Source organism: Chaetodon auriga, chromosome 10, assembly GCF_051107435.1.
Source record: "Chaetodon auriga isolate fChaAug3 chromosome 10, fChaAug3.hap1, whole genome shotgun sequence".
Lineage (NCBI taxonomy): Eukaryota > Metazoa > Chordata > Actinopteri > Chaetodontiformes > Chaetodontidae > Chaetodon > Chaetodon auriga.
Window position 1 is genome coordinate 27,568,059 of NC_135083.1, and position 24,009 is coordinate 27,592,067.

At 43.5% G+C, this 24,009-nt stretch overlaps 2 protein-coding genes across 3 annotated transcripts in view; both read right to left on the reverse strand.

Moving 5' to 3' along the window:
* Window positions 1-4,213, reverse strand: part of rtel1 (regulator of telomere elongation helicase 1) — a 52,115-nt gene extending 47,902 nt beyond the window's left edge. Inside the window, exon 1 of one of the 2 annotated variants that reach the window (XM_076740587.1) lies at window positions 3,931-4,213. In XM_076740587.1, coding sequence (XP_076596702.1) covers window positions 3,931-4,032 — 102 coding nt within the window. In that variant the 5' untranslated portion in view covers window positions 4,033-4,213. The remainder of the gene's footprint in view (window positions 1-3,930) is intronic. The other variant, XM_076740588.1, reaches the window with a different exon arrangement.
* Window positions 4,214-5,588: 1,375 nt separating this feature from the next.
* On the reverse strand, window positions 5,589-22,346 carry ndufb11 (NADH:ubiquinone oxidoreductase subunit B11). Its single transcript, XM_076740598.1, has 3 exons — window positions 22,147-22,346; window positions 6,864-6,994; window positions 5,589-5,790 (listed from the first exon to the last, which is right to left on the reverse strand). The coding sequence occupies exons 1-3, from the start codon at window positions 22,318-22,320 to the stop codon at window positions 5,661-5,663; spliced, it is 435 nt and encodes a 144-aa protein (XP_076596713.1). The 5' UTR covers window positions 22,321-22,346; the 3' UTR covers window positions 5,589-5,660.
* Between the last annotated feature and the right edge of the window lie 1,663 nt (window positions 22,347-24,009).

A 24,009-nucleotide genomic window follows, 5' to 3' on the forward strand; every position in this document is an offset into this window, starting at 1 on the left:
TAAAATAGCTGCATTTTGCCTCACGGGTTGATATCTGTTGTCAGTCCTAATAGTGAATCTGTGCCAACATTTGCTGCTGACACGAGAGTAGATAAAGACAAAGTTTAATTTTGTCAGGTTTTAGGTTTCTGAAGGACTAAAAAAGAAATCATGCCACCCTCCAAACTCTCCAGATATCAACTGCGTTCAAGGCCCAATCCTCTGTCAGGACTGGGGAAAAAAACGTAATGTAGCATAATCATCACATAAAACCAAGTGGGGGAAAAAAAAAAAAAAACATTTGGCACGTTGCTAATGTTGTCAAACATTGTTCAATGAAGACAGGCCAAAAGAAAGGGTGATGTTGAGCACAGAGGAAAAAGTGGGAGCATAATTATTTCTTTGTGGAGTTTAAGGGGAATGCCACCTGCAAATAAAAAATTGCCGTGCTTAAGGAGTAGAACCTCAAGCAGCATTATTCAACCAAACATGCAGAGCAGTATGCAAAGTACCAGGGGAATGAGCGGACACAACGAGCTGCACAGCTAAAGAAAGGGCTGTCATCGCAACAAAATTTCTCAAAGAGAGCAAGAAAGGAGGCCGATGCGGCACTTGAAGCAAGTTATGTCGTGAGTGAGATGATCGCCAAAGTGGGAAAACCATTCACTGAAGGTCAGTTTCTGAAAGACTGCACGCTGCAAGTTACAAATATTGTCTGTCCAGAAGAAAAGAGTCAATTCACCAACACAGTGGTAGAGCAGATCACTGGATATCAAGTGACATTTATGAACAGTTGCGTGACAAAGGCAAAAGTTTCAGCGCATACTCTGTGGCCCTGTTATTAATGACATGGCTCAGCTTGCCATTTATGTCTGCAGCATTAATGAGAAGTTCGAAACAACAGAAAAGTTAGTAAGTATGAACCAGATGCAAGGCCGTACCACAGCCAAGGATGTATTTCAGCTGCTGTGTGACTAAATTGAGCATGTTGGCCTCTCCTGGAAGTCACTGGTAGGAATAATGACAGATGGTGCACCGTCAATGATAATGAGGAATAACAGACTGGTAGCGCTTGTTCAAAAAATTGTAGGAGGAAGGGGCAGATTCTGCAACTGCTCTGCACTGTAAAGCCTGACAGGCCTGCCAGTGCATAGTTTGAATTACGAAGCTACAATTAGACAGCTGCTATTCAGAGGGGTTTTGTAAAGGGTCAGTTCCCAATGACATTTCCATCCAACGCAAAGGAGACTTGAACATGACAAAACTCCACACACAGCTGGAAATGCTCCTGAGCCTTTGAACATTCCAAAAATCTGTGCTCAATTCTACATTCACAAAAGTCACCAAAATCACCACCCTTGTTGTTGTTCTGCGGCAGGTTTTTTTAGTGAGGTGGATATGCTACTGTGTCTCATCTACACTGTGCTGATGTCCTTGATCGAGTTTCTCAAGTCTCCATCATCTGAAGCTATGTCATTGGCATCTTACTGTGTATAGTACATACGGACAGTATTCCAAAACGGATTAAATTCCATTTTTGTCTCATCAATCTACACACAATATCCCATAATGACAAAGTGAAAAAGGTTTTTCAGAAAGGTTTGCAAATTTATCAAAAATAAAAAACTTAAGTATCGCATGTACATGTATTCACACCCTTTACTCAGTACTTTGTTGAGGCACCCTTGGCAGCGATTACAGCCTCAAGCATTCTCGGGTATGCTACAAGCTTGGCACACCTGTATTTAGGGTATTTCTCCCATTCTTCTCTCCAGATCCTCTCAGGCTCTGTCAGGTTAGATGGCGAGTGTCACTGCACAGCTGTTTTCAGGTCTTTCCAGAGATGTTCAATCGAGTTCAAATCTGGGCTCTGGCTGGGCCACTCAAGGACATTCACAGATTTGTCCCGAAGCCACTCCTTTGTTGTCTTGGCTGTGTGCTTGGGGTCGCTGTCCTGTTGGAAGGTAAACCTCCGCCCCAGTCTGAGATCCTGTGATTGTCATCTCAGAAAGAGCTCTTTCTGAGATGACATGTATCTTAGATACACTATCTTTGTAGACAGGATGACTTTGTTCTATCATCGGAACAATGTCGACACAATAGACACGTCATAATCTGTTGTACAATCAGGGACAAAAGGTTCACTTAATCAGCGCATAATAACATATGTGGTGTCATGGTCAGCAGATTATGGCACATGCACACACCTAATCATTTGATATGATTATTCATTTGGCTTTAAAACAGTGAATGCTTATGATTGAGTAAAAGAGAAGATGAATAATAAGAATTTCTATTACAAAAGTTAACCTGGCTCATCAAATCCTAGTAAACTTCTACCGCTGCACCATCGAGAGCATCCTGACCAACCGCATCTCAATATGGTACGGCAGCTGCACAGCCTCCGAGCGGAAGGCCCTGACAACCACCCAGTACATCACCGGTGCCCAGCTAACTGCCATCGAGCACTTCCAGCGCAAGGGGTGTCTAAGAAGGGTGTGTAGCATCAGCAGAGACAGCTACAAACCCAACCATGGACTGTTTGGCCCCCTCCCATCTGGCAGGAGGTTCAGGAGCCTCTGTTCCCGAACTAGCAGGCACTGGAACAACTTCTTCCCCAGAGCTATTACCCTGCTGAACTCCGTCCCCCAGTTGATGCACATAACTCAATTGAGAAAGGATTTTCAAAAGGCTTGGTTTGTTACAAATGCCAGACATATTTTTTTTTTTAATGATTTAAATAAAAATTTAGGTATTTGTACCAAAATTCTTATGTAGATAGTAGCAGTAATATTCCTATAATATTTAAAATTAACTTATCCCTCGTAATTAGTTTCAAAGTATATTCTTTTTTCTGAATTCATGTAAATTGGCTCCTGTGAAATAATTTTGCTCATAATTTAGGAAATAAATGAGGACTTAATAAAAAAAAATGGACATAATTACAACAAACACCACAAGATTGTTAAAGACAGAGTAAATTTCTGGTAGGGTTCACTGCTTTTAATTGCACTGAAAAATAGGACTGGGAGGAAAAAGGGGACTGTGTACACGGGGCCTCATATGACAAGTGCCCACAGAGATAGCAGAATGAATAGCCATAGAACAAAAACATTTTTCAGTTTTATACTGTATGGTCAATATGAATTTAATAAATATAATACTGTATGATGATATAAAGTTAGTGAGATTTTTACTGCTCATCTGAAACATAATATAGGGATGGTATATATAGCAAGGGCGTTGTGTCCCTGAAATGTACGATTATGGGCAAATAAAGAAAATGCTTCTTGTTAAGGTTCGAATGGTGCCCCATATTCAACAGTAATGTTCTTTGCCAGTCCCATGCCTGTTTTAGATGAAGTGTACTATTTGAGGTTGTTTATATTGAGGGTAACAGAGGTTATATACTAGTGCCACAATTTTGAGCTTTGTAATACAAAACTTTCAGCTTCTGTAGCACCACAGCTATGTGCAAACAGTTCAGCTGCAACCATTGAAAACCCAGATTCTTTCAATGGTTTAAAATATCTGAAACTTAAACCTGAAGAGAGCGAGGGAGAGACAGCGAGGGAGAGAAGTTCGGAAGAAAAAAGGAGTAGATTAAACAAAGTACAATTTTACAGAAACACGTATATCTCACGGTAGCCGGCAAGAACAAATAGGCAAGAGCCGGAAGCATGTCCAGTGTGAGAAACGTGCCGCAGTTTCAGAGACGATGCCAACCAATATACAAAAATTCGGGGGAAAAAAAAGAACATGATAAAAACGTGCTGCCGAATGGCAAATACATCGACATCAAACACACTGAGAAGTCTTCAAAGTCTAAAACACACAAGTTAGACATAAAAACGCCTCTTATCGAGTCAACAGAAAGTGAGTTCTCCGGGCCTCTAGCTACATGAAACAGCTCTGCTGTTTTCGTTAGCAACATTAAATGTAAATACTCACCTTCTGAAGACATTCAATCACTTTGCTCATGTAGTCCTTCTGACAGTCATATGGAGGAAAAGGGAAATTGACCGTCACTCCATTCAGAGTCAGTAAAGACATCGTGTTAGCAGCAGCATTAATTAATGTAGTGTTAAATGACACACTTCACGTTGGCTTGACTGTCAAGATGTTAAAAGTCTGTGAAAAGTGGTCAAACTAACAATTAATAGAGACCGTCCAGCCAGACTTCTCCTGCCGTCTCAACAACCCCGTGCTTGCCGCCTCACTCTTTCAGTCCATTGCTCATGCGTACTGTGATGACGTAGGCTGGTGCGTTCAAGTACTCACAGAATAATGAACCTCACATACCACCGGGACTGTCGACGGTTTTTCAAAGTAGACCATAATGGGCCATATAAATATATATAAATATAAATATATATATATATATATATATATATATATATATATATATATATATATATATAATATTTTGGTAACAGTTTAAAAGGCCAATAAATGAACCACATCAACTGTGCTTCAATGTGTCATAGATGGATTAATACTTGGGATGAGTGAGTACACCACTATCTGTATCTGTATCTGTATCTGTTCAACCATCTAAATTATCTTTATCCGTATCTGTACTCAGAGTGGGCGGGGCCTAACGGAAATGGGTGGGGCTTAAATCGGTACATTATTTTAAGTCTGAAATTGATATACAAAAAAAATATTAATATCGGCTACTTTGTGTATTCAGCTATATGTGTGTAAGTGTGTAAGTGGTCTGTAAGACTGGTTATTTTTCAATGATCTGTGTGAACTTGGTGATTCATGCAAACATCCAATGATGGCAAACAGGGAATAATATGTCAGCTTTGTTCACTGTATTCTTCTCAAAAGCACCGCGTTCAGTACGAGCCGTTTTCAGCTCTGTCTTGTCAAATGCACCGCGTACGTTACGAAACAAGTTCACCAAGTAACTTTAAATATCATACAAACCGAAATAGAGGCGCGCTGAAGAAAACCTTAGGAGTACTGAAGAGAGCAACGTAAGCTAGGGACGTATCCGTGTAGGGAGGGGCGGGCGCTGTGTGACTGGCCAATCACAGAGCGCGAAGACAGTCAGTTACCCAATGAGGATTTTCCTTCAGCACGAGCACGGATAGTGACTGGTTTTACTCGTATCATGCTCGTACTCGTCAAAAATGCTTTATCCGTAACGGATACTCGTCTGAAACGAGTATCCGGCTCAACCCTAAGTAATACATTGTGCAAAAAGGGTAACTGACAAAAGCTGTAACGCACACTAGTTCAGGTTCACACAGACCATTAAATAGAAACACCTCAAACCTCTTCCACATATTCAGAAGGCAAAATGCATCTTATAGTTTTCTGAGGGCTCTATGACTGGAAGTTGTAACATAACAAAAATATTGACACTGTGAATATGGCACATAGCATAGGTTTTTGAATGATAGTTATCATTTGTAGGATTGGCTATCAGTTCTTTGGTACTAACCACAGAGAAAACTGTCAGACACTGAAAGAAAAATTAAAAGATTATATTAAATTAAAAAAATTAAAAATTAAAAGGGTTCAATAACTGCAGATTTGCCTTTTTTTAGTCATTCAGAAACACTCAAACTGTATGTTAATAACACATTGTCCACATGTAATATTCACATAGTTTATTTTATCATAGTGAAATGCAAGTCATTAAATGCTGCAAGTAGATGCCGGACATCTTATGCCTCTCCAGCTGTGGGCAGAATGATCTTGTTTGGGTCATAGTAGTTCTCCTCAATGAGAGGAAGATCTTCCTTCTCTCTCTGCTGGATCACACGCTCTGCCTCCCTTCTGGCCCACTGGCGCATGCTGGAACACACAAACATGCACGGGACACACACACACACACACACACACACACACACACATGTATTAAGAATTTCACACTGTATTCACATGTATTAAGAATTTCACACTGAAAAACTCAGTTAAACTGCATCATCAGGAATGTGTGGGTGTGGTTTGATTAGATCAAACAACCCACCAGCTGATGTGGGTTGTTTGTTGCTAAGTCCTGATTGATGCCTGGAAGTACATGACATTACCTTAAGTCATGCCCCTTCAAATCAGTGAAAAGAGCAAGGAGACAAAAGTAAAACAAAAATCTGATATGTGAAATAACCTAAGCTGTTCTGACTTCAGGGGAAAATGTTGAGTTCAAGAAGTCTATCACTCATAGCGAGAAGCTGATTTAGAAAATACATTTTCGGAGCCTTTAAATAAACATTATAATATTCATTTTCGGTATGGCATCAGGGTGAGAGGCAGCATAGGGTGAGAGCTCCCAGACAGGTCTACTATAGTCTCCTAAATTAATTTAGTTATACACATTTTGTAATTAAAACATAAACATGGAAGGGAAAAAGCAACTAAAGGATAGAAGCAAAGTATCCCAGAGACTTTAAGAAAAATTAACAGACAGTGGAAAAAGACAATGACCACAACATTGATGAAATCTACGCTGTGCATCAGCGGAATCATGGTCAGATTTAAGGCTATCCGTTAGATATTCCTACATGTTTAAACACAATGAACCTAGCTTGCTCAGGGCTTGAACTTTGGCCAATTGAGCTGCTTCCTTCTGTAGAACGAAGGGTTTGAACCCGGAATTGACTCTTACTTCTTGATTTATTTTTGGTCAAGAAAAGTAAAACAAGTCTGCTTTTGATATATGTAGTTATGTGATGTAGTCAAATATTTCTGTATAAAGAAAAGCAAAAACATGAAAAAGAAAAGCACAAGACTTATACTCTGCTCACTGACAGAAAACCACAGCTTGGCTGAACCTTCATGATGGTATGAGCCTAAATGTCTTGTCATCTCATGTTTGACAGGGAACCACAAATACCACAAATGAGAAGATGGAAAAACTGAGAACTCACCCATGATCTGGTAAATAGTGGATAAATGTTCCTCCTATAACAAGAGCCACTGAAATGCCAAAGAAGAAGCCCACCCTCATGTTCCACACATCCACCACAGGGTCACTGGAAAAGCCATGGTAATCAGGATTCTGAAAAGCACAGAGGGGGACGAATTATAGAAGAGAGGTTTCACTGACATGTTTTCCATCTTTATTTTTGATTAGTTATGCCAACTTGGATCAAGACAGGACAGGAACATCCTCTGATTTACGAATAAAAGTAAGACACTCTCTCCCATTGGCTGATTCAAGACCCAAAGGGACAAAAACCCTTTTGTGCTTGTGCTGCTTAATTATTAGACAGAAAAAGCTAGGAATGTGAAACTCGGCCTCATAAATGGAAATGCCGTTTGTTTGCGTCCCAAGAAATCTGAGCCGAACTGGCCAAATGGTGTTTCGGTCATTAAGGCCCACAAATTTACTTTTGAAAAGGCCATACTCCTCACACCATAAGTCTGACTGACTTGAACTTGGAATTAGAAGTCCAGCTTGATGTGCTCTACAACAAAGCCTGCTGGGCCATAGAAGTCCACCATGATGGATTTTCCACCATTTTGACCTAACTAAAAAACATTAAGATAACATCAGATAAGATAGACTTTAGACAAACTTTGTCATTCAGTAAACAGCAAGTGTACACCAAGCGAAATTTCATTGCAACAGGCTCAGCACAGGATAGAGAATGTTTAAAATAAATAAATAAATAAATAAATAAAAAATATATATATACACACACACACACACACATATGTATGTATACATATATATATATATATATATATATACACATATATACACATATACACACACACAGACACACACACACATATACATATAGATATACAGATATATATAAACATCCCTTCTCGCCCCTCGTGGGCCGGTATTGTGCCTCCTTCAAGCTCGGGTCCTCTACCAGACGCCTGGGAGCTTGAGGGTTCTGCGCAGGATCTTGGCTCTTTCCCAGGAGTGCGCTCTTCTGAACAGAGACCTCAGATGTTCTTCCTGGTATCTGCTGGAGCCATTCTCCCAGCTAGGGGGTTACCCCTCCAAGTGCCCCGATCACTACTGGGACCACTTTTGCCTTTATGCCCCACATTTTCTCCAACTCCTCCTTGAGACCCTGGTATTTCTCCAGCTTCTCGTGCTCTTTCTTCCTGATGTTACTGTCACTTGGGATCACTACATCCACCACTGTGACTGTCTTCTGTTCTTTGTCTACCACCACTATGTCTGGTTGGTTAGCCATCGCCAGTTTGTCTGTCTGGAACTGGAAGTCCCACAGGATCTTGGCTTGGTCGTTCTGGCGTCTTCCACCTTGACCCGGGGATTTCCAGCCCATACTCTGTACAGATGTTCCTGTGTACGATGCTAGCCACCTGGTTATGGCGCTCTATGTATGCCTTCCCTGCCAGCATCTTACACCCCGCTGTTATGTGCTGGATTGCCCTCATTGTGGGATAAATAAAGTCTATCTTATCTTATTGTCTCAGGGGCATCTTTGCACAGCCTGCACCTGGGGTCTTGTCTGCTGTGGTAAATCCCGGCCTCTATTGACCTTGTGTTCAAGGCTTGCTCTTGTGTGGCCATGATCAGTGCCTCTGTGCTGTCTTTCAGTACAGCCTGCAAACCACCTTTTTCCGGTCGAGAACCATGGCCTCAGACTTGGAGGTGCTGACTCTCATCCCAGCTGCTTCACACTTGACTGCGAACCACCCCAGTGCATGCTGAGGGTCCTGGCTCAAGGGAGCCAACAAGACAACATCATCCACAAAAAGCAGAGACGAAATATGCCGGCTCCCAAACCGAACCCCCTCCAGCCCCTGGCTGCACCTAGAAATTCTGTGCATAAAAATAATAAAGAGAACCGGTGACAAAGGGCAGCCCTGGCGGAGTCCTACATGCACCGGGAACAGGTCTGACTTACTGACGGCAATGCAGACCAAGCTCCTGCTCCGGTTGTACAGGGACTGTACAACCCTCCACAGAGGGCCTCCAACCCCATACTCCCGGAGCACCTCCCACAGAATGACGCGAGGGACATGGTCGAATGCCTTCTCCAAGTCCACAAAACACATGTGGACTGGTTGGTCAAACTCCCATGAACCCTCAAGCATCCTGCGGAGGGTATAGAGCTGGTCCAGTGTTCCACGGCCTGGATGAAAACCGCATTGTTCCTCCTGAATCCAAGGTTCGACTATCGGCCGGATTCTCCTCTCCAGTACCCTGGAATAGACTTTCCCAGGGAGGCTAAGGAGTGTGATCCCCCAATAGTTGGAACACACCCTCCGGTCCCCCTTTTTAAACAGAGGGACCACCACCCCAGTCTGCCAGTCCAGAGGCACCGTCCCCGACTGCCACGCGATGTAGCAGAGGTGTGTCAACCAGGACAGCCCTGCAACATCCAGTGACTTGAGGTACTCAGGGCGGATCTCATCCAACCCCGGAGCTTTGCCAACGAGGAGCTTGCAAACTACCTCAGTGACTTCAGCCTGGGTGATGGATGAATCGACCTCCGAGTCTCCAGTCTCTGCTTCCTCCACGGAAGACATGACAGTGGGATTGAGGAGATCCTCGAAGTATTCCTTCCACCGCCCGACAATATCCCCAGTCGAGGTCAACAGCTCCCCACCTCCACTGTAAACAGTGTTGATAGAGAGCTGCTTCCCCCTCCTGAGGCACCGAACGGTTTGCCAGAATTTCTTCGAGGCCGACTGGTAGTCCTCCTCCATGGCCTCCCCGAACTCCTCCCAGACCTGTCGCATGCTTGGCCTGCCGGTACCCGTCAGCTGCCTCAGGAGTCCCATGAGCCAACCAAGCCCGATAGGACTCCTTCTTCAGCTTGACGGCATCCCTTACTTCCGGTGTCCACCACCGGGTTTGGGGATTGCCGCCACGACAGGCACTGGCGACTTTACGGCCACCGCTACGGACGGCTGCATCAACAATGGAAGTGGACAACATGGTCCATTCGGACTCGATGTCTCCAACCTCCCTCGGAATCTGGTCGAAGCTCTCCCGGAGGTGGGAGTTGAAGACCTCCCTGACAGCGGGTTCCGCCAGACGTTCCCAACAGACCCTCACAGTACGTTTGGGTCTGCCAAGTCTGTCCCGCTTCCTCCCTGCCAGCGGATCCAACTCACCACCAGGTTGTGATCAGTTGACAGCTCAGCCCCTCTCTTCACCCGAGTGTCCAAGACATACCGCCGAAGGTCAGATGATACGACTACAAAGTCAATCATTGACCTCCGGCCTAGGGTGTCCTGGTGCCACGTGCACTGATGGACATCCTTATGCTTGAACATGGTGTTCGTTATTGACAAACTGTGACTAGCACAATAACAGAACAATGCTCCAGTTCAGATCGGGGAGGCCGTTCCTCCCAATCACACCCCTCCAGGTATCACTGTCGCTACCCACGTGAGCATTGAAGTCCCCCAGCAGAACGATGGAGTCCCCGTTTGGAGCACTTTCCAGTACCCCTCCCAGGGACTCCAAGAAGCCCGGGTACTCTACACTGTTGTTTGACCCATAGGCCGAAACAACAGTGAGAGACCTATCCCTGACCCGAAGGCGCAGGGAAGCGACCCTCTCGCTCAGCGGGGAGAACTCCAACACATGACGGCTGAGCTGGGGGGTTATAAGCAAGCCCACCCCAGTTTGTCGCCTCTCACCACGGGCAACTCCACAGTAGAAGAGAGTCCAGCCTCTCTCAAGGAGTTGGGTTCCAGAGCCCAGACTGTGCGTAGAGGTGAGCCCGACTATCTCTAGTCGGTACCGCTCAACCTCCCGCATTAGCTCTGGCTCTTTCCCCCCCAGCGAGGTGACATTCCATGTCCCCATAGCCAGAGTCGTTGTCCAGAGTTTGGGTCGTCGGGGCCCACGACTGCCACCCATAACACAAAGCCTTTCTGGTCCTTCCTGCGAGCGGTGGGCCTACGGGAAGGCGGGCCCATGTCGCTCCTTCGGGCTGTGCCCGGCCAGGTCCCGTGGGCAAAGACCCAGCCACCAGGGGCACGTGACATGCAGCGTTTAGGTGTATGTCCTGAATGGAGGGGAGAGATGTCCAAATCTGCTGTCCTCACCACTCTCCTCATATTCTTTCAGTCAGCGGAACTGCAGCCTCTACACCACACAGAGATGCATTTGGTCAAGATACTACTCTATGGTGCTTCTGTAGAATGTAGTGAGGACGGGCGGGGGCAGGTGGGCTCTTTGCATCCTGCGCAGGAAGTGCAGACATTGCTGTGCCCTCTTGACCAGTGACACAGTGTTCACAGAACAGGTGAGGTTGTGATGCGCACCTCAAGGAAATTGGTGCTTCTGACCACTTCCATAGCTATGTTTGTGAGGAGAAGTGGAGCGTGGCTGGGCTGGTTCTTCCTGAAGTTGACAATGATCTCTTTGGTTTTGTCCACGTTCAGGATCAGGTTGTTGTCATTGCACCAGCCCACCAGCTGCTCCACCTCCTCTCTGTAGGCCAGGTCGTTGTCGTCCCTGATGAGGCCCACCACGGTTGTATCGCCCGCAAACTTCACAAAGTGGTTGGTGGCAGCCCTTGGTGTGCAATCAAACGCTGAACTGAGGTCCAGAAACAGCATCCGCACGTGAGTGGTCTTCTGGTCCAGGTGTGCAAGGCTCAGATGGAGAGTGGAGGAAATGGCGTCCTCAGTGGAGCAGTTAGGCCGGTAGGCAAGCTGGAAGGGGTCAAACATGGGAGGGAGTCTGGAGGTGGTATGCTCCTTTACCAGCCTCTCAAAGCACTTCGTGATCATCATAACGGGAGTGAGTGCAATGGGCCGGAAGTCATTGAGTGATGTGATCTGACGTTTTTTGGCACTGGGATGATGGTGGCAGACTTGAAGCATAATGGGACTTTGGCTTGATCCAGTGAGGTGTTAAAAATGTCCGTTAGAATGTAAGCCAACACATTCCCTTAGCCAGGTGTATTGTCAGGGCTCGGGGCATTCCGTGAATTGACTCTCCTCAGAGACCTCCGTGCATCAGCTGTGTCAAGACAGAGTGCCTCTTTATCTTGCTGAGGAACAGTTTTCTCCACAGGAATGCTGTTTAGCGCATCAAACCTCCCAAAGATATGATATTGAGATCGTTGAGGAAGTCTGCATCATCATCACATGCAGGAGGGGCTATCTTGTAGACCCGTATGCCTTGCCACATATTCCTGGTGCTAGTGCCATCATGGAAAAAATCCTGGATTTTTTTTGCTGTGGGCACGCCTTGCTAGCCTGTTGGCACAGTTTAAGTTGGCTCTCACTGTTCTCAGTGAGCTTCTCAGAGCTGAGGTCAGGGCAGGGGGCTGCTCTGAATGCATCCTTGATGTTTGTGTATGTCTTGTCTACTGAAAAAACCTGGCTTAGACCCCAACAATTTCAATAACTTCCACCCCATTTCTAACCTTCCCTTTATCTCCAAAATACTTGAAAAAATAGTTGTCAACTCCATTTCCATCTTACCGAAAATAGCTGTTACGAACAATTCCAGTCTGGTTTCCGCCCTCGCCATAGTACCGAAACTGCTCTCATTAAAATAACGAACGACCTCCTCATGACAGCTGATTCCGGTCTACTCACAATCCTCATCCTCCTTGACCTGAGTGCAGCCTTTGACACTATTTCCCACACTATCCTCCTCAATAGACTCTTCTCCATCGGTCTCACTCACACCCCCCTTGACTGGTTTTGTTCTTATCTCTCAGGCCACACTCAGTTCATCTAACTCAAGACTTTCAAATCCCAAACCTCCCCTGTCACTTCTGGTGTGCCCCAGGGCTCTGTCCTACCTCTATCTCCTCCCACTTGGTAGCATTTTCCGCAAATTTAATGTCCACTTCCACTGCTTCGCGGATGACACCCAGCTCTACCTCTCCACCAAACCCAACTCCTCACTCCCACCTTCTGCTCTCATCAACTGACTATCTGAAATAAAATCTTGGGCCACCTCAAACTTTCTAAAATTACACAGTGACAAAACTGAAGTCCTCCTCATCGGCAGTAAGTCCACACTCTCTAAGTCTGCCAGCTTCTCCCTTACAATCGACAGCTCCTCAGTTTCCCCCTCCCTTCAGGTGAAGAGTCTGAGTGTCATCCTCGATAGCTCACTTTCATTTCAATCTCACATTAATAACATTTCCCGGTCTGCATATTTCCATCTACGCAACATTAATCATCTCCGTCCCTCCCTCACCCCCCATACTACTTCTATCCTCGTTCACAGCCTTGTCACTTCCCGTATCGATTACTCTAATTCTCTCCTCTTCGGTCTTCCTCACAAATCCTTCCATAAGCTCCAACTCGTGCAGAACTCAGCCTCTCGCATCATCACCAAAACCCCCTCTTTTCACCATATCACCCCCGTCCTACTGCAACTCCACTGGCTCCCGGTCAATTTCAGAATCAAATTCAAAATCCTCCTGTGTGCATTCAAAGCCATCCACAACCTCGCCCCTCCCTATCTGTCTGATCTCCTCCATGTTGCCACCCCCTCCCGCTCCCTCAGGTCCTCCTCCTCCATCCACCTTACTGTGCTCCCTGCCCGCACCATGGGGAGCCGAGCTTTCAGCCGCTCTGCTCCTCGACTCTGGAACTCTCTGCCACCGGACATCCGTAACATTGACTCTCTTCCCCACTTCAAATCCAGACTCAAAACCCACCTGTTCAAGAAAGCATACTCCCTCTGATTGCACTGTCGAATTTTATAGCTCTTATCTGTGTATAGCTTTAGTTGTTGTTTTACTGTACTTGCTCTGCGTTTGTAAAGTGTCCTTGAGTGTCTAGAAAGGCGCTTTTAAATAAAATATATTATTATTATTTATTAGTGTGTTCACTCCCCTGGTTGCACAATCCACATGCTGGGGGAAATGTGGGAGAACTGGCTTCCCTGGTTAAAATCCCCAGCAGCAATGAAGAAGCCCTCAGTGTGAGTGGACTGGAACTCACTGATAGTCCAGAAGAGAACACACATAGCATCCTTTGTGTTAGTGCTGGGGGGCACATAGACAGCAGTGATGGAAACTAAAGTAAATTCCCTGGGCAGATAGAATGGTCTACAGAGTACAGTCAAAAGCTCAATGTCTGGTGAACAATAGCTTGAGACAGACTTAGCATTATTACACCATTTGTTGTTGATTTAGATATATTATAGATATTTAGATATCAATCACCATCTCCTTCGCCTTGCTGGCATTTATGTGTAGGCGGTTCAGTCCACACCAGTCAACGAAATTGGTTACAATCTCCCTGTATTCCAATTTGTTCTCCTGTGATACGCGCCCAACAATGGCTGTATCATCGGAGAACTTCTGGATGTGGCAGCTGTTGGTGTTGTGTCTGAAGTCCAATGTGTAGAGGGTGACGAGGAAAGGGGAGAGCACTGTCCCCTGTGTAGCTCCCATGCTGCAAACTACCACATCAGATAATATGAATAGAACTTGACGGGTTTTGATGGCACATGGACTAGCACCAACTGGAAATTCAGCACACAACACGACTTTCATTGAGTGAAAATATAATGTAGTGAAAAGTTCAACAACTGTACATTTTTTTATTTTGACCTCTTTATGCCAATGTGCTTGCTCTTTCTCATACTAGCTGGCTGTAATGACTAAATTTCCCCAGTGTGGGATCAATAAAGTCTTATCTTAACAACACAGTATAGGACCTTATTTTATTGATTTTATAACGTGTAGGTAAGAGACGTGTATACAAGTAGCATCACTCATTTTGTATTATCATTATTATGCCTTCTTATGGGCATAAAGAAAAAAAATTTCAATTCAATTGTGGAAATTAATATTCAACTGTGAAAAAAGCAGCACTACCATGAGAGCTACACATACAAACCAGTGTGCAGCTACCAGCCCCAGCAGTGCTGACAACCCTATTGTAGTCAATCAGATTTGTGTACTGCAGCATACACCATAAGAGTTATGTGCGTGAAAATGTCAGGGGTCATATAGAACGGTGTGCACTCATTAGACACCAAAAAGTACATTCAAAAACCTTGCATGCCTGTATTCCCTGAATTTGGATGAATCTCATGATATAGACTACACCATCTGTAATTTTTTTTTTCAACATTGCAAACTATGAGAATGTACTTTTTAAGTTAATTTGACTCTATCTTCTGGGTTTGAAGAAGAGGAGGAATTATCCTTTGCAGCTGTTTTTATAACTATCGTTATTTCTTGTCTGACGTGGTGGGTCATATGTGCCGTCACCCAGGGTGAGCTAGAAACATGAAACTCTGATCAATAACTAGAAATGATGTGCTTCCCAAGATGGCCAGACAGTGGTGCTGTAATTAAAGCCCAAAAATTAAATTTTGGAATGCCCACGGCCCTCACACTGTAGGTACACTTAATGTGAAACTGGACACAAACCCAGATCAATGTGCTGTGTCAAAAAGCCTCTTGGATACACACCCTATGAATAGATTTTGTTGACAGGGAGGAAGTGGAGGGCAGCCGAGGCAGTCCAGCAGGCTGAAACTCGACTGAAGCACTGCCAGTGCGAGGGAAAGGCAGAGGCTGGTGCAGGAGGAGGTGTGAGCTTCAGTCGAGGAAGAGCAAACCAGCAGAGCAGTGGCCATGAGGCAGCATTGCGCATGGATGAAGTGGGAGCAGGAGATGAAGCGGAGTGTCACCTGGAAGGATATCTGGAAGTGGAACCCCCAGAGGATCAAGTTCTTGATTCAGGGGGTCTATGATGTCCTCCCAAGCCCATCCAACCTGTGCAGATGGGGCAAAATTGAAACACCTGCCTGCCCTCTGTGTTCCAAAATAGGGACACTGGAACACATACTGAGCAGTGCTCCATGGCGTTGGGTGAGGGCTGGTATTAATGGAGGCACGACCAGGTCCTCAAATCCATCGCTGAAGCAATCAGCAAGGGGATCAAGGGAAGCCGATACACCCAAGCCACAGCAAAGGCCATTTACGTTGTCAAGTAACGACAAAGGCCGGAGAAAACATCAAAGAACTGTTCTGCTGGTTTGCTCTACGGCCCGGGACTGGGTGATGACAGTTGACCTGAAGAGGCAGCTGAAAATTCCACCACACATCACCCAATCCAGTTTGAGACCTGACATCATCGTGGTCTCAGAGGCCACAAAACAAGTCGTCTTGCTGGAGCTAACGGTTCCCTGGGAGGAGAGGATGGAGGAGGCACATGAAAGAAAGAGGGAGAAGTACCAGGAGCTGGTGGAGGATTGTCGGAGGAACAGGTGAAGGACCAGGTGTATGCCAGTGGAGGTGGGCAGTCGGGGATTTGCTTCCTGAGCAAGGCCTTACGGCACACTGACCATAACAGGTGCCAACCAGAGAGGAGCCATAAGCAACAACATGGAGGCAGCAGGAAAAGCCTCCAGATGGCTCTGGTTGAAGAGGGGTGACCAGTGGGGGCAATAGCACAGCATGCCACTTGGACACAGGCCGGGGTCTGATCAGACTTGGTCAGGTCGCCTGCGAGGAGGGTGTCTGTTGTAAGACCTGAAACACCCAGTGACTCCAGGAAACAACACTGATGATGTGTTGAAGGCTGTGCATCAGTAGATGTATTGTTAACTGTTGGATTTTGACTGTATCAACAGCAAAATGGGTGTACTGCATCGTAGCACTGAGATACACATTTCCCTAGTAATTGAGCAAGACCTTTCAATAAACGTGGCTGCAATCAACAAATAAACCTCACAAGGGGCGAGACTTAGCAGGAAAATGGCCATTTCTTGTCAAAGATTGGTCAAATCATCATAAATCTGGGTACATGGCTTCATACTGTGATTGACAACAGGCCAAATTTTGAGTGCACACCACTACTGAAATACTGCAGGCTTTGTGATGATGAAACAAGTGTGACTGGTCTTACTACTTGTTTAAACAGAAGCACACTAGCTGAAGAGACTGCTCACCCTTGTGAAACCTGAAACCCGGTCCTTGCTGCTCACAGCTTTACTTCTGGCTGACTGAACTGCTTCCTTCTTGAACTTCAAGCAGCCAACTGCGGCTATATTGTTATGTCTGTACTTCTATTAGCCCTGTCCGTTGTGTTTTGGTTATATTAAGGATAAACATGTGTTTCAGGTCCAATCTGGGCTCAGCTTGATTGGACTCAGCACCTGGACAAGATCCTGTGGCTTCATTTAAATCAATTTAGTAAATGGTTGATATCGCTTTGTGACTCCTGTCAAGAGCACAGAGACATCCCCTGTGGACATTGTTAACCAACAAAAAGTATTGAAGCTCAACATGTCAGTAGCCTGAGTTTACTGTAAGTTAGTGCTGCATATAACGGTGTTCTTACTGATATTTGGTAGCTACCTGATACAGTTCACATTGCAGTCAAGCCAGTTGTCATTCGCAAATCCATGGTCAAATCAGCTGCCCCTAACTTAGGGGTGCGCAGATATTCTCCCTCTCCCAGAAAGAGTTAGCTACTTTATTCTGCCAGATTTCTCCTTTTCCGAGTACGTTGCAGACTTTAAGTCTTATCTGAAGAGAAACTATGAAACCTTAACTGTACCATAGAATCACGCATGCATCACAATTTAACAAACTGCGTCGGACTTTGTGAAGGGAGCGTGAAACTGAATGGGACTTGGTGTTTTCAAAGTAAGATATTAACGCAAACCACTAAATTAAACATATGAACTGTGTCTCTAAAAAATATCCTTTGAAATAAAAACCAAATATTTTTATTGTGGACGGCATGGTGGCGCAGCAGGTAGTGCACGTGCCTCACAGCAAGAAGGTCGCCGGTTCGATCCCTGGGTCGGGCCTTTCTGTGTGAAGTTTGCATGTTCTTCCCGTGCATGCGTGGGTTCTCTCCGGGCACTCCGGCTTCCTCCCACAGACCAAAATGACTCGAAATTGTCCTTAGGTGTGAGTGTGAGCGTTTGGTTGTCTGTCTGTATATGTTGCCCTGCAATCGACCGGTTCAGGGTGTACCCCACCTCTCGCTCGTTGACAGCTGGGATATGCTCCAGCCCCCCCGCAACCCCGAAAGGGATAGTTGGGTATAGAAGATGAATGAATGAATATTTTTATTGTATCAATTTAGAGAACATGAGCTGTTTTTCAGGCAGTAGGGATTATTCCAGTATAGACAGATTAAAGAGATAAAGTATGCATTTAGCAATCAGTAGCACTGAGAGATTCAGAAAACGAGCATCCAAATTATCCACACCAATCGTTCCCCTTGCATCATATGTAAGAAGAGCATCAGTAACATTCCAGGTATACTAAAACTTGAAGAAATGGTACCCTGTGATTTAGCCCAGGATTCAATATTATGATTCAGATTACTAAAATTGTTAGCAAAAAGATGAGCAGAGGCCCAAAATGAATATTAAAAGCAGTGCAAATTTCTTTAAGATCTGTTAGATCATTGTGCCCTCTGCAAATGTGAGTTGGAAATGAGAATGCAGGTAATAATCAGACTTGGCTTTTCTTAGTGCAGTAGTACGGCAATTCCTCAGCTGTCTAAATAAAAGCCAATGGGAGGGGTTTTTGGCGCATTCATCTTGAACCCAACCTCTGTTTCTTGAACTTAAGAGGTCAGCTAGGTCAGCAGTGAACCATGGACTAGATCTGGCTTTTACCCTAATTTTCTTAAATGGAGCATGTTTATTAACAATTAAATTAATAACATTAATTAAATAATTTAAAGCAAGATCTGTGTCTCGGATTTTGATTGAGCTTCGGTACAAATCATGAAGAAAGGCTTGATTGTTAAAATGTTTTAGATTTCTCCTAGTAATCATATGTGAAGTTAATTTCCTCATCTCCGATGCAGGCTGTAAGATAGTGATCACTTATTCCAGGATCAAAAACACCAATAATTTATCAGGTTTTTTTAGAGAGTATGATTTCAACTAGGCTGGATTTTAAGATGTCATGTGGATTTGGTCATATGGGTTCAGAAATTAGTTCGTCAAATTCATACCAACACAAAATTATTTCAGCTTGTTTGATGCAGATGATAACCAGTCAAAATTGACATCACTCAAAATAACTACCTCTGTGGTTACTAGAGGTGACAGGAGCTCAGCCAATTTATCCAAGGCCTCAGCTGGGACTGAAGGGGGCCTATAAACACCTTCAACTGTTATGGGATTGTTGTGACCAAGATCAACCTTTAGGACAATAAAATTAAAAAAAAAAAAAAAAGAAAGAAAGAAAGAAAAAAAAGGAATTGAGATACTCTTTAAAATTTCAACTCAAAGTCTGCCTTTCAAATAAACAGCTACACCGCCAACCCTGGCCACCTTGTCAGTTCTAAATAAATTATAGTTATAGCCACCTCAGCATCACTAATACATCTCTTTAGCCAGGATTCAGAAAGAACAAAAATATCTGGCTCCATCTGAGATACCAAGGTGCTTATGTGATCATTTTTATTTTTCTGTAATAGGCTTCTTGCATTTCTAAGCATTAAGCCTTAAATGGATGCAAATTTATTGCATGGGAGGAAGAGCTCAATGTATTTTGGACAGACTGGTAATGCCTACAAGTGGAGGCATGGGTAACTGGAATTAAAATATTTGGGTTCCTTAAATTAATCTGAGTATTCAATGCATCAGCCAGCTTAGCTCTGTTCGAAATTCTGACTAGAATGGCCATAGGTGTGTGAGTGGTGTTCGACTCAGTAACATCATAACCCATTGGGTTGAAAGCAGTTACACTAGGATTACAAGTAAAACTAAAATGGGGTAGGTCAAGGACATCAAGATGAGGGCAGCATTGCCACAACAAATTCAAATTGTCAATAAAACCAAATTGTAAGCGGCAGCACTGAGACTGAAGCAAGTTGTTCAACTGCAACAGTGTCCTGAAGCATCAACCACAACGGCTGAGAGTCGGGAGAGGACCGGAAGATAAAAATGTCCCTTCTCAATGAGCATCAGGGGGTTAAAAAGATGCTTAAGATCACATTTTACGAGGACTGCCGGGAGATGTCATTAGTACCAACATGGTTAACAGCTTTCTTAATGGAGGTATGTTGACACAACAGACTAAGAAGTTGTGCCAGAATGTCATTTACTTTGGCCCCTGGGAGACAGTGTGTTTGTGATAGCCTGCTGGACCTGAAGTCTGAGATAAGAGAATCTTCCACAATCAGGACTGAAGGCTGCAGAGTGTGGAGAGGGTTTGGCAGATTTGCCTGCAGCAGGGGATGTGGGTTTTCACCTGTGTTTTTATACACCCTCAATATTAAGAAATTTCATCTTGTCAAGGTGAACAGATATTTAGTCTGGGATTTCTCTAAATTCATTCAGTAAAAATGTTCGGTTTTCATTTCAAAGGATACTTTTTATATATGTAATTGACACTGTTCATATGTTTCATTTTAATCTAATTAAACTTATTTCTAGGTATATATTTGCTATGTGCTTAGTATCTTAGTATGAAAACCGGACATAGTCACACGTCTATCCTCACGCTCCCTTCACGAAGTCCGACACGGTCAGTTAAATTGAGATGCATGTGTGATGCTCTGGTAAAGTGGTTTCATAGTTTCTCTTCAGATAAAAAGAATACGCGTTCACTCCAAATTTAGGGGTGGCTGATTTGACCACGGATTTGCGAATGGCGGCTGGCTTGACCGCAGTCAGTTCACTGCGGGTCAACTTTACACTAGCAGGACATAATGAAATTTAGTGCATATTTTGGTTGTTTCGTTCGGTCACCGCTGTCTGCATGTCTGTCTATTGACACAAACCTGATTTTTGTTCGGCTAACGTTATTAACCATTTACAAAGTTTTTTTTTTTTTTATTGAAATGTTTTCATTACAAAAGCAGTTATTATAATGTACATTTGTACAAACAATTGAACATCAGCCAGGGGGTAGGCTATTAGATAAATACAGAAAATAAAGAGCACAGGTGGTATGTTTTCATAGCTTTCTTATAGTTAGAGTCACAAATACTTTCCATGTACTGTTGTTTCCTTTTGGAATGCAATAAAACAGGGGGTTGAGTGACTAAATTTGGCTTTATGTATGTGATATTTACCCAATATTATTATTAAGTTTATGACATACAGTTCTTTTTGTTTTTACTTTTAACATCATGAACCCCCAAAAGTATATTGTTCCATTCCAAAAGGAAGTCTGAGTCAATCTTCAGTGTGATGTAATGCAGTACTTCTTTCCAGAAGGTGGCAGTATAATGACAGTTCCAGAACAGGTGCAACATAGTTTCAGGCTCAGATCTACACAAAGAACAGCTTACACATACATCCCTCCCAAATCTCAGCAAACAGTGTTTGGCAGTATAGTATTTATGGATTATTTTGTAAGACACTTCTTTAACTTTGTTTGTAATCAAATATTTGTATGGATGATTCCATATATGGACCCAGTTCAATCCATTAACAATATTAGACCAGTACTGAACAACATATGGGGTAGTGGTAATATCAGTTTGAAACAATGATCTGATGAGACAATTTTTTTTCTTAGTTTTGATAGAGAAACACATATGTCCCACTGATGTTAATGTGGGGTCTAAAGGAGGACCTACTGGTTTTCCAGTACCTCTTAAGAGTGTTAGGATACCAGAAGGAATGGCATCCATTACAACTGCAAAGTCTTTGGGGGTAACAGGAATACCATATATTTGAAGGAATTCAAGTGGATGTAGGATTAGGTGAAAACTGCTTTATCTAGTTAACTTTAAAGGTATTGTTGAGGGTAGTAAAGTCAAGAAAGTTTAGACCACCAGAGTCATAGGTGTTCATAACAACAGATTTTTTCACATAATGCGTCTTGTTAATAAAACTCTGCCTTTCAAAGATAGATCTCTTTGAAGCCATTGGTTCAGTTTTTGCCTTGTCTTGTCTACAATCATATTAAATTTTTCAGAACATCTGTCTGTCTGATTTTTAACAATGGTAATTCCAAGGTAAGTGAGTTTGTTTTTAATAGGAATATTGTAGATCGTGGAGTCATCGCAGTCTTTAAGAGGGAACAGCTCACATTTCTTCAGGTTTAAACAAAGTCCAGAAACTGCAGAGAATAAATCTATTATATGGATAGCAATGGGAACCTGTGTGGTATTTTTTAAGAAAAGTGTGGTATCGTCAGCCAGCTGACTTATTTTAATTTCTCTATCTGCAATAAAGATACCTTTTAATGAGCTATTATACATATATATATATTATATACGATGAATAGATAAGGGGCAGCAGGACACCGTTTACGAAGACTACCATGGAGATGAACTCACCTTGACATACTCGCTGACCTCACCGTGTCCAGCCTTTTCCCCTGCTTGTTGCAGCTCCGTCACAGCGTTCGAAGCAGCGGCACCAGACGTGCTTGACTGGGAGACGAATCGAGCCGCGGGATTAGCCAGTAACCGCGGCAAAGCAGGACCGAGACGTGACAGTTGGGTCAACATTTCTCCTCTTCGTGAACTGTTGACCCGGAATCGGAAACAAGATAGTTTACCCCTCTTCTTCCTCACTTCATATAGGCTAGAGTGCACATTACCACCACGTAGTGGTGATCGGCGGTAATGCACCATAGGGAATCTACTGCGAGCACAAGGAGTGGTATAACTGTCAAAAGTAAAAACCATGTCAGATATGTAATACGTCCAATGTCTTTTTCGAACACTTTTCCTTGCTCTTGATGGAAAACATCATGAGGTCAAGGGAAGACATGAAGGTGAATTCATAAACATTTAGGAAACCATGCAAGGTCTGCAAAGTGTGAAAGAAACAAAGGTGAATGAGATCAGAACAGAAAATGCTCCATACACAGAAACTGCACAGAAAAACAGCTTATCAGAAAATGTGCTTGCACAAGAAAGGATTTCTGGTATTCATCGCCATGGTTATTAACTGCTGAAGTACAGGGGACATCAGAGAGGATTAAAATGGTGTTTGACACTGTGTTGTATATCGATGATGCAGCAATGAAGTGAAGATGATGAAGAAGTTCTCCGCCGATACTGTCTTGTTCATAAAAGTTTATTGAAGCAAGTACAGCATCTCAGACAACATGCTATGTCTGGGTGGTTTCAGCCAATAGAAGCAACACACACATACAGCATCTCGAACATGCATTATATAGGGGAGTTGTGTTGACACAACTAAATACAAAAAGTTAGAAAGACCTAATATGGTCGTAACAGAACATATGCTGCACAACAGGTGAGGGCCTAATATATTCATGGCCTCTCCATCTTTAGGTTAAAGGTATTTACGAGCAACAAGAATCTCCAAGCTCAGGGGAAGGGATGCCCAAAAAGATGAGCAGATACTACAACTGTGAGGAGATTCTTGAACATTATGGACATATCTGGAGAAGATCTAGATGCTGCTCTGAGGGAAGGACTTGCTCCAACTCAGACAGCTGGGTCTGGGCTATTGGATACTGTAAATAGCTGTTACTGTAAAGATGTTACAGTCCAGTAGGTGACGGTAATGCAACTTATATGGATGCCAACCGCCGTGAAACTCAACAGAAGAAGAAGGACTTGACCTTTTTTCGAACTTCATTCGGAACAGAATTTACCATTTATATGGGCATCCGCGAAACATACATAACATTAAAAACAGAACAATGGCAAGATTACATAAATAAATAAATACATCTCTCTCATATATTTGTGTGTTTGTATGTGTGTGTGTGTGTGTGTGTGTGTGTGTGTGTGAATGTATGTGTGTATGTATGCACTGTTCTAGGATTTTTATGTTAAAGACATTATGTTAAAGGCAATTATACTGGAAATATAAAAGTCTTATTACACTGGAAATACAAAGGTCTTATTGCACTGAAACTATGATGTTATTATACTGAAAAAATATGATGGAAATATGATGTTTAACTTTAAATCATGCATAAGTTGAGCAATCAGTAATGACTGTTCTTGCAGGACCCCGGGGTCCACTCAAGTGTTTGTTCAAACTATCTTTGCTTGGAATAAACAACCTCACATCATACTTTGAAGACCTTTTGCAGCCCATTTTTGAAACCTTCATGAAGACACCAATAATTGAGCCAGAATTTTTTTAAAATGAAATATTGGACACAGTTGCCTGACCATATCTGGCCCAAAGGCAGGCAGTTTTTGTGATCCAAC

Excerpts from the sequence above, each read along its gene's own strand:
- ndufb11 (XM_076740598.1), bottom strand. The coding sequence starts at position 22,320 with ATGTTGACCCAACTGTCACGTCTCGGTCCTGCTTTGCCGCGGTTACTG. Across the intron at positions 6,995-22,146 it reads AGGTCAGCGAGTATGTCAAG|AATCCTGATTACCATGGCTT; the intron begins GTGAGTTCATCT and ends TGTGCTTTTCAG. Across the intron at positions 5,791-6,863 it reads CACTATTTACCAGATCATGG|CATGCGCCAGTGGGCCAGAA; the intron begins GTGAGTTCTCAG and ends TGTGTGTTCCAG.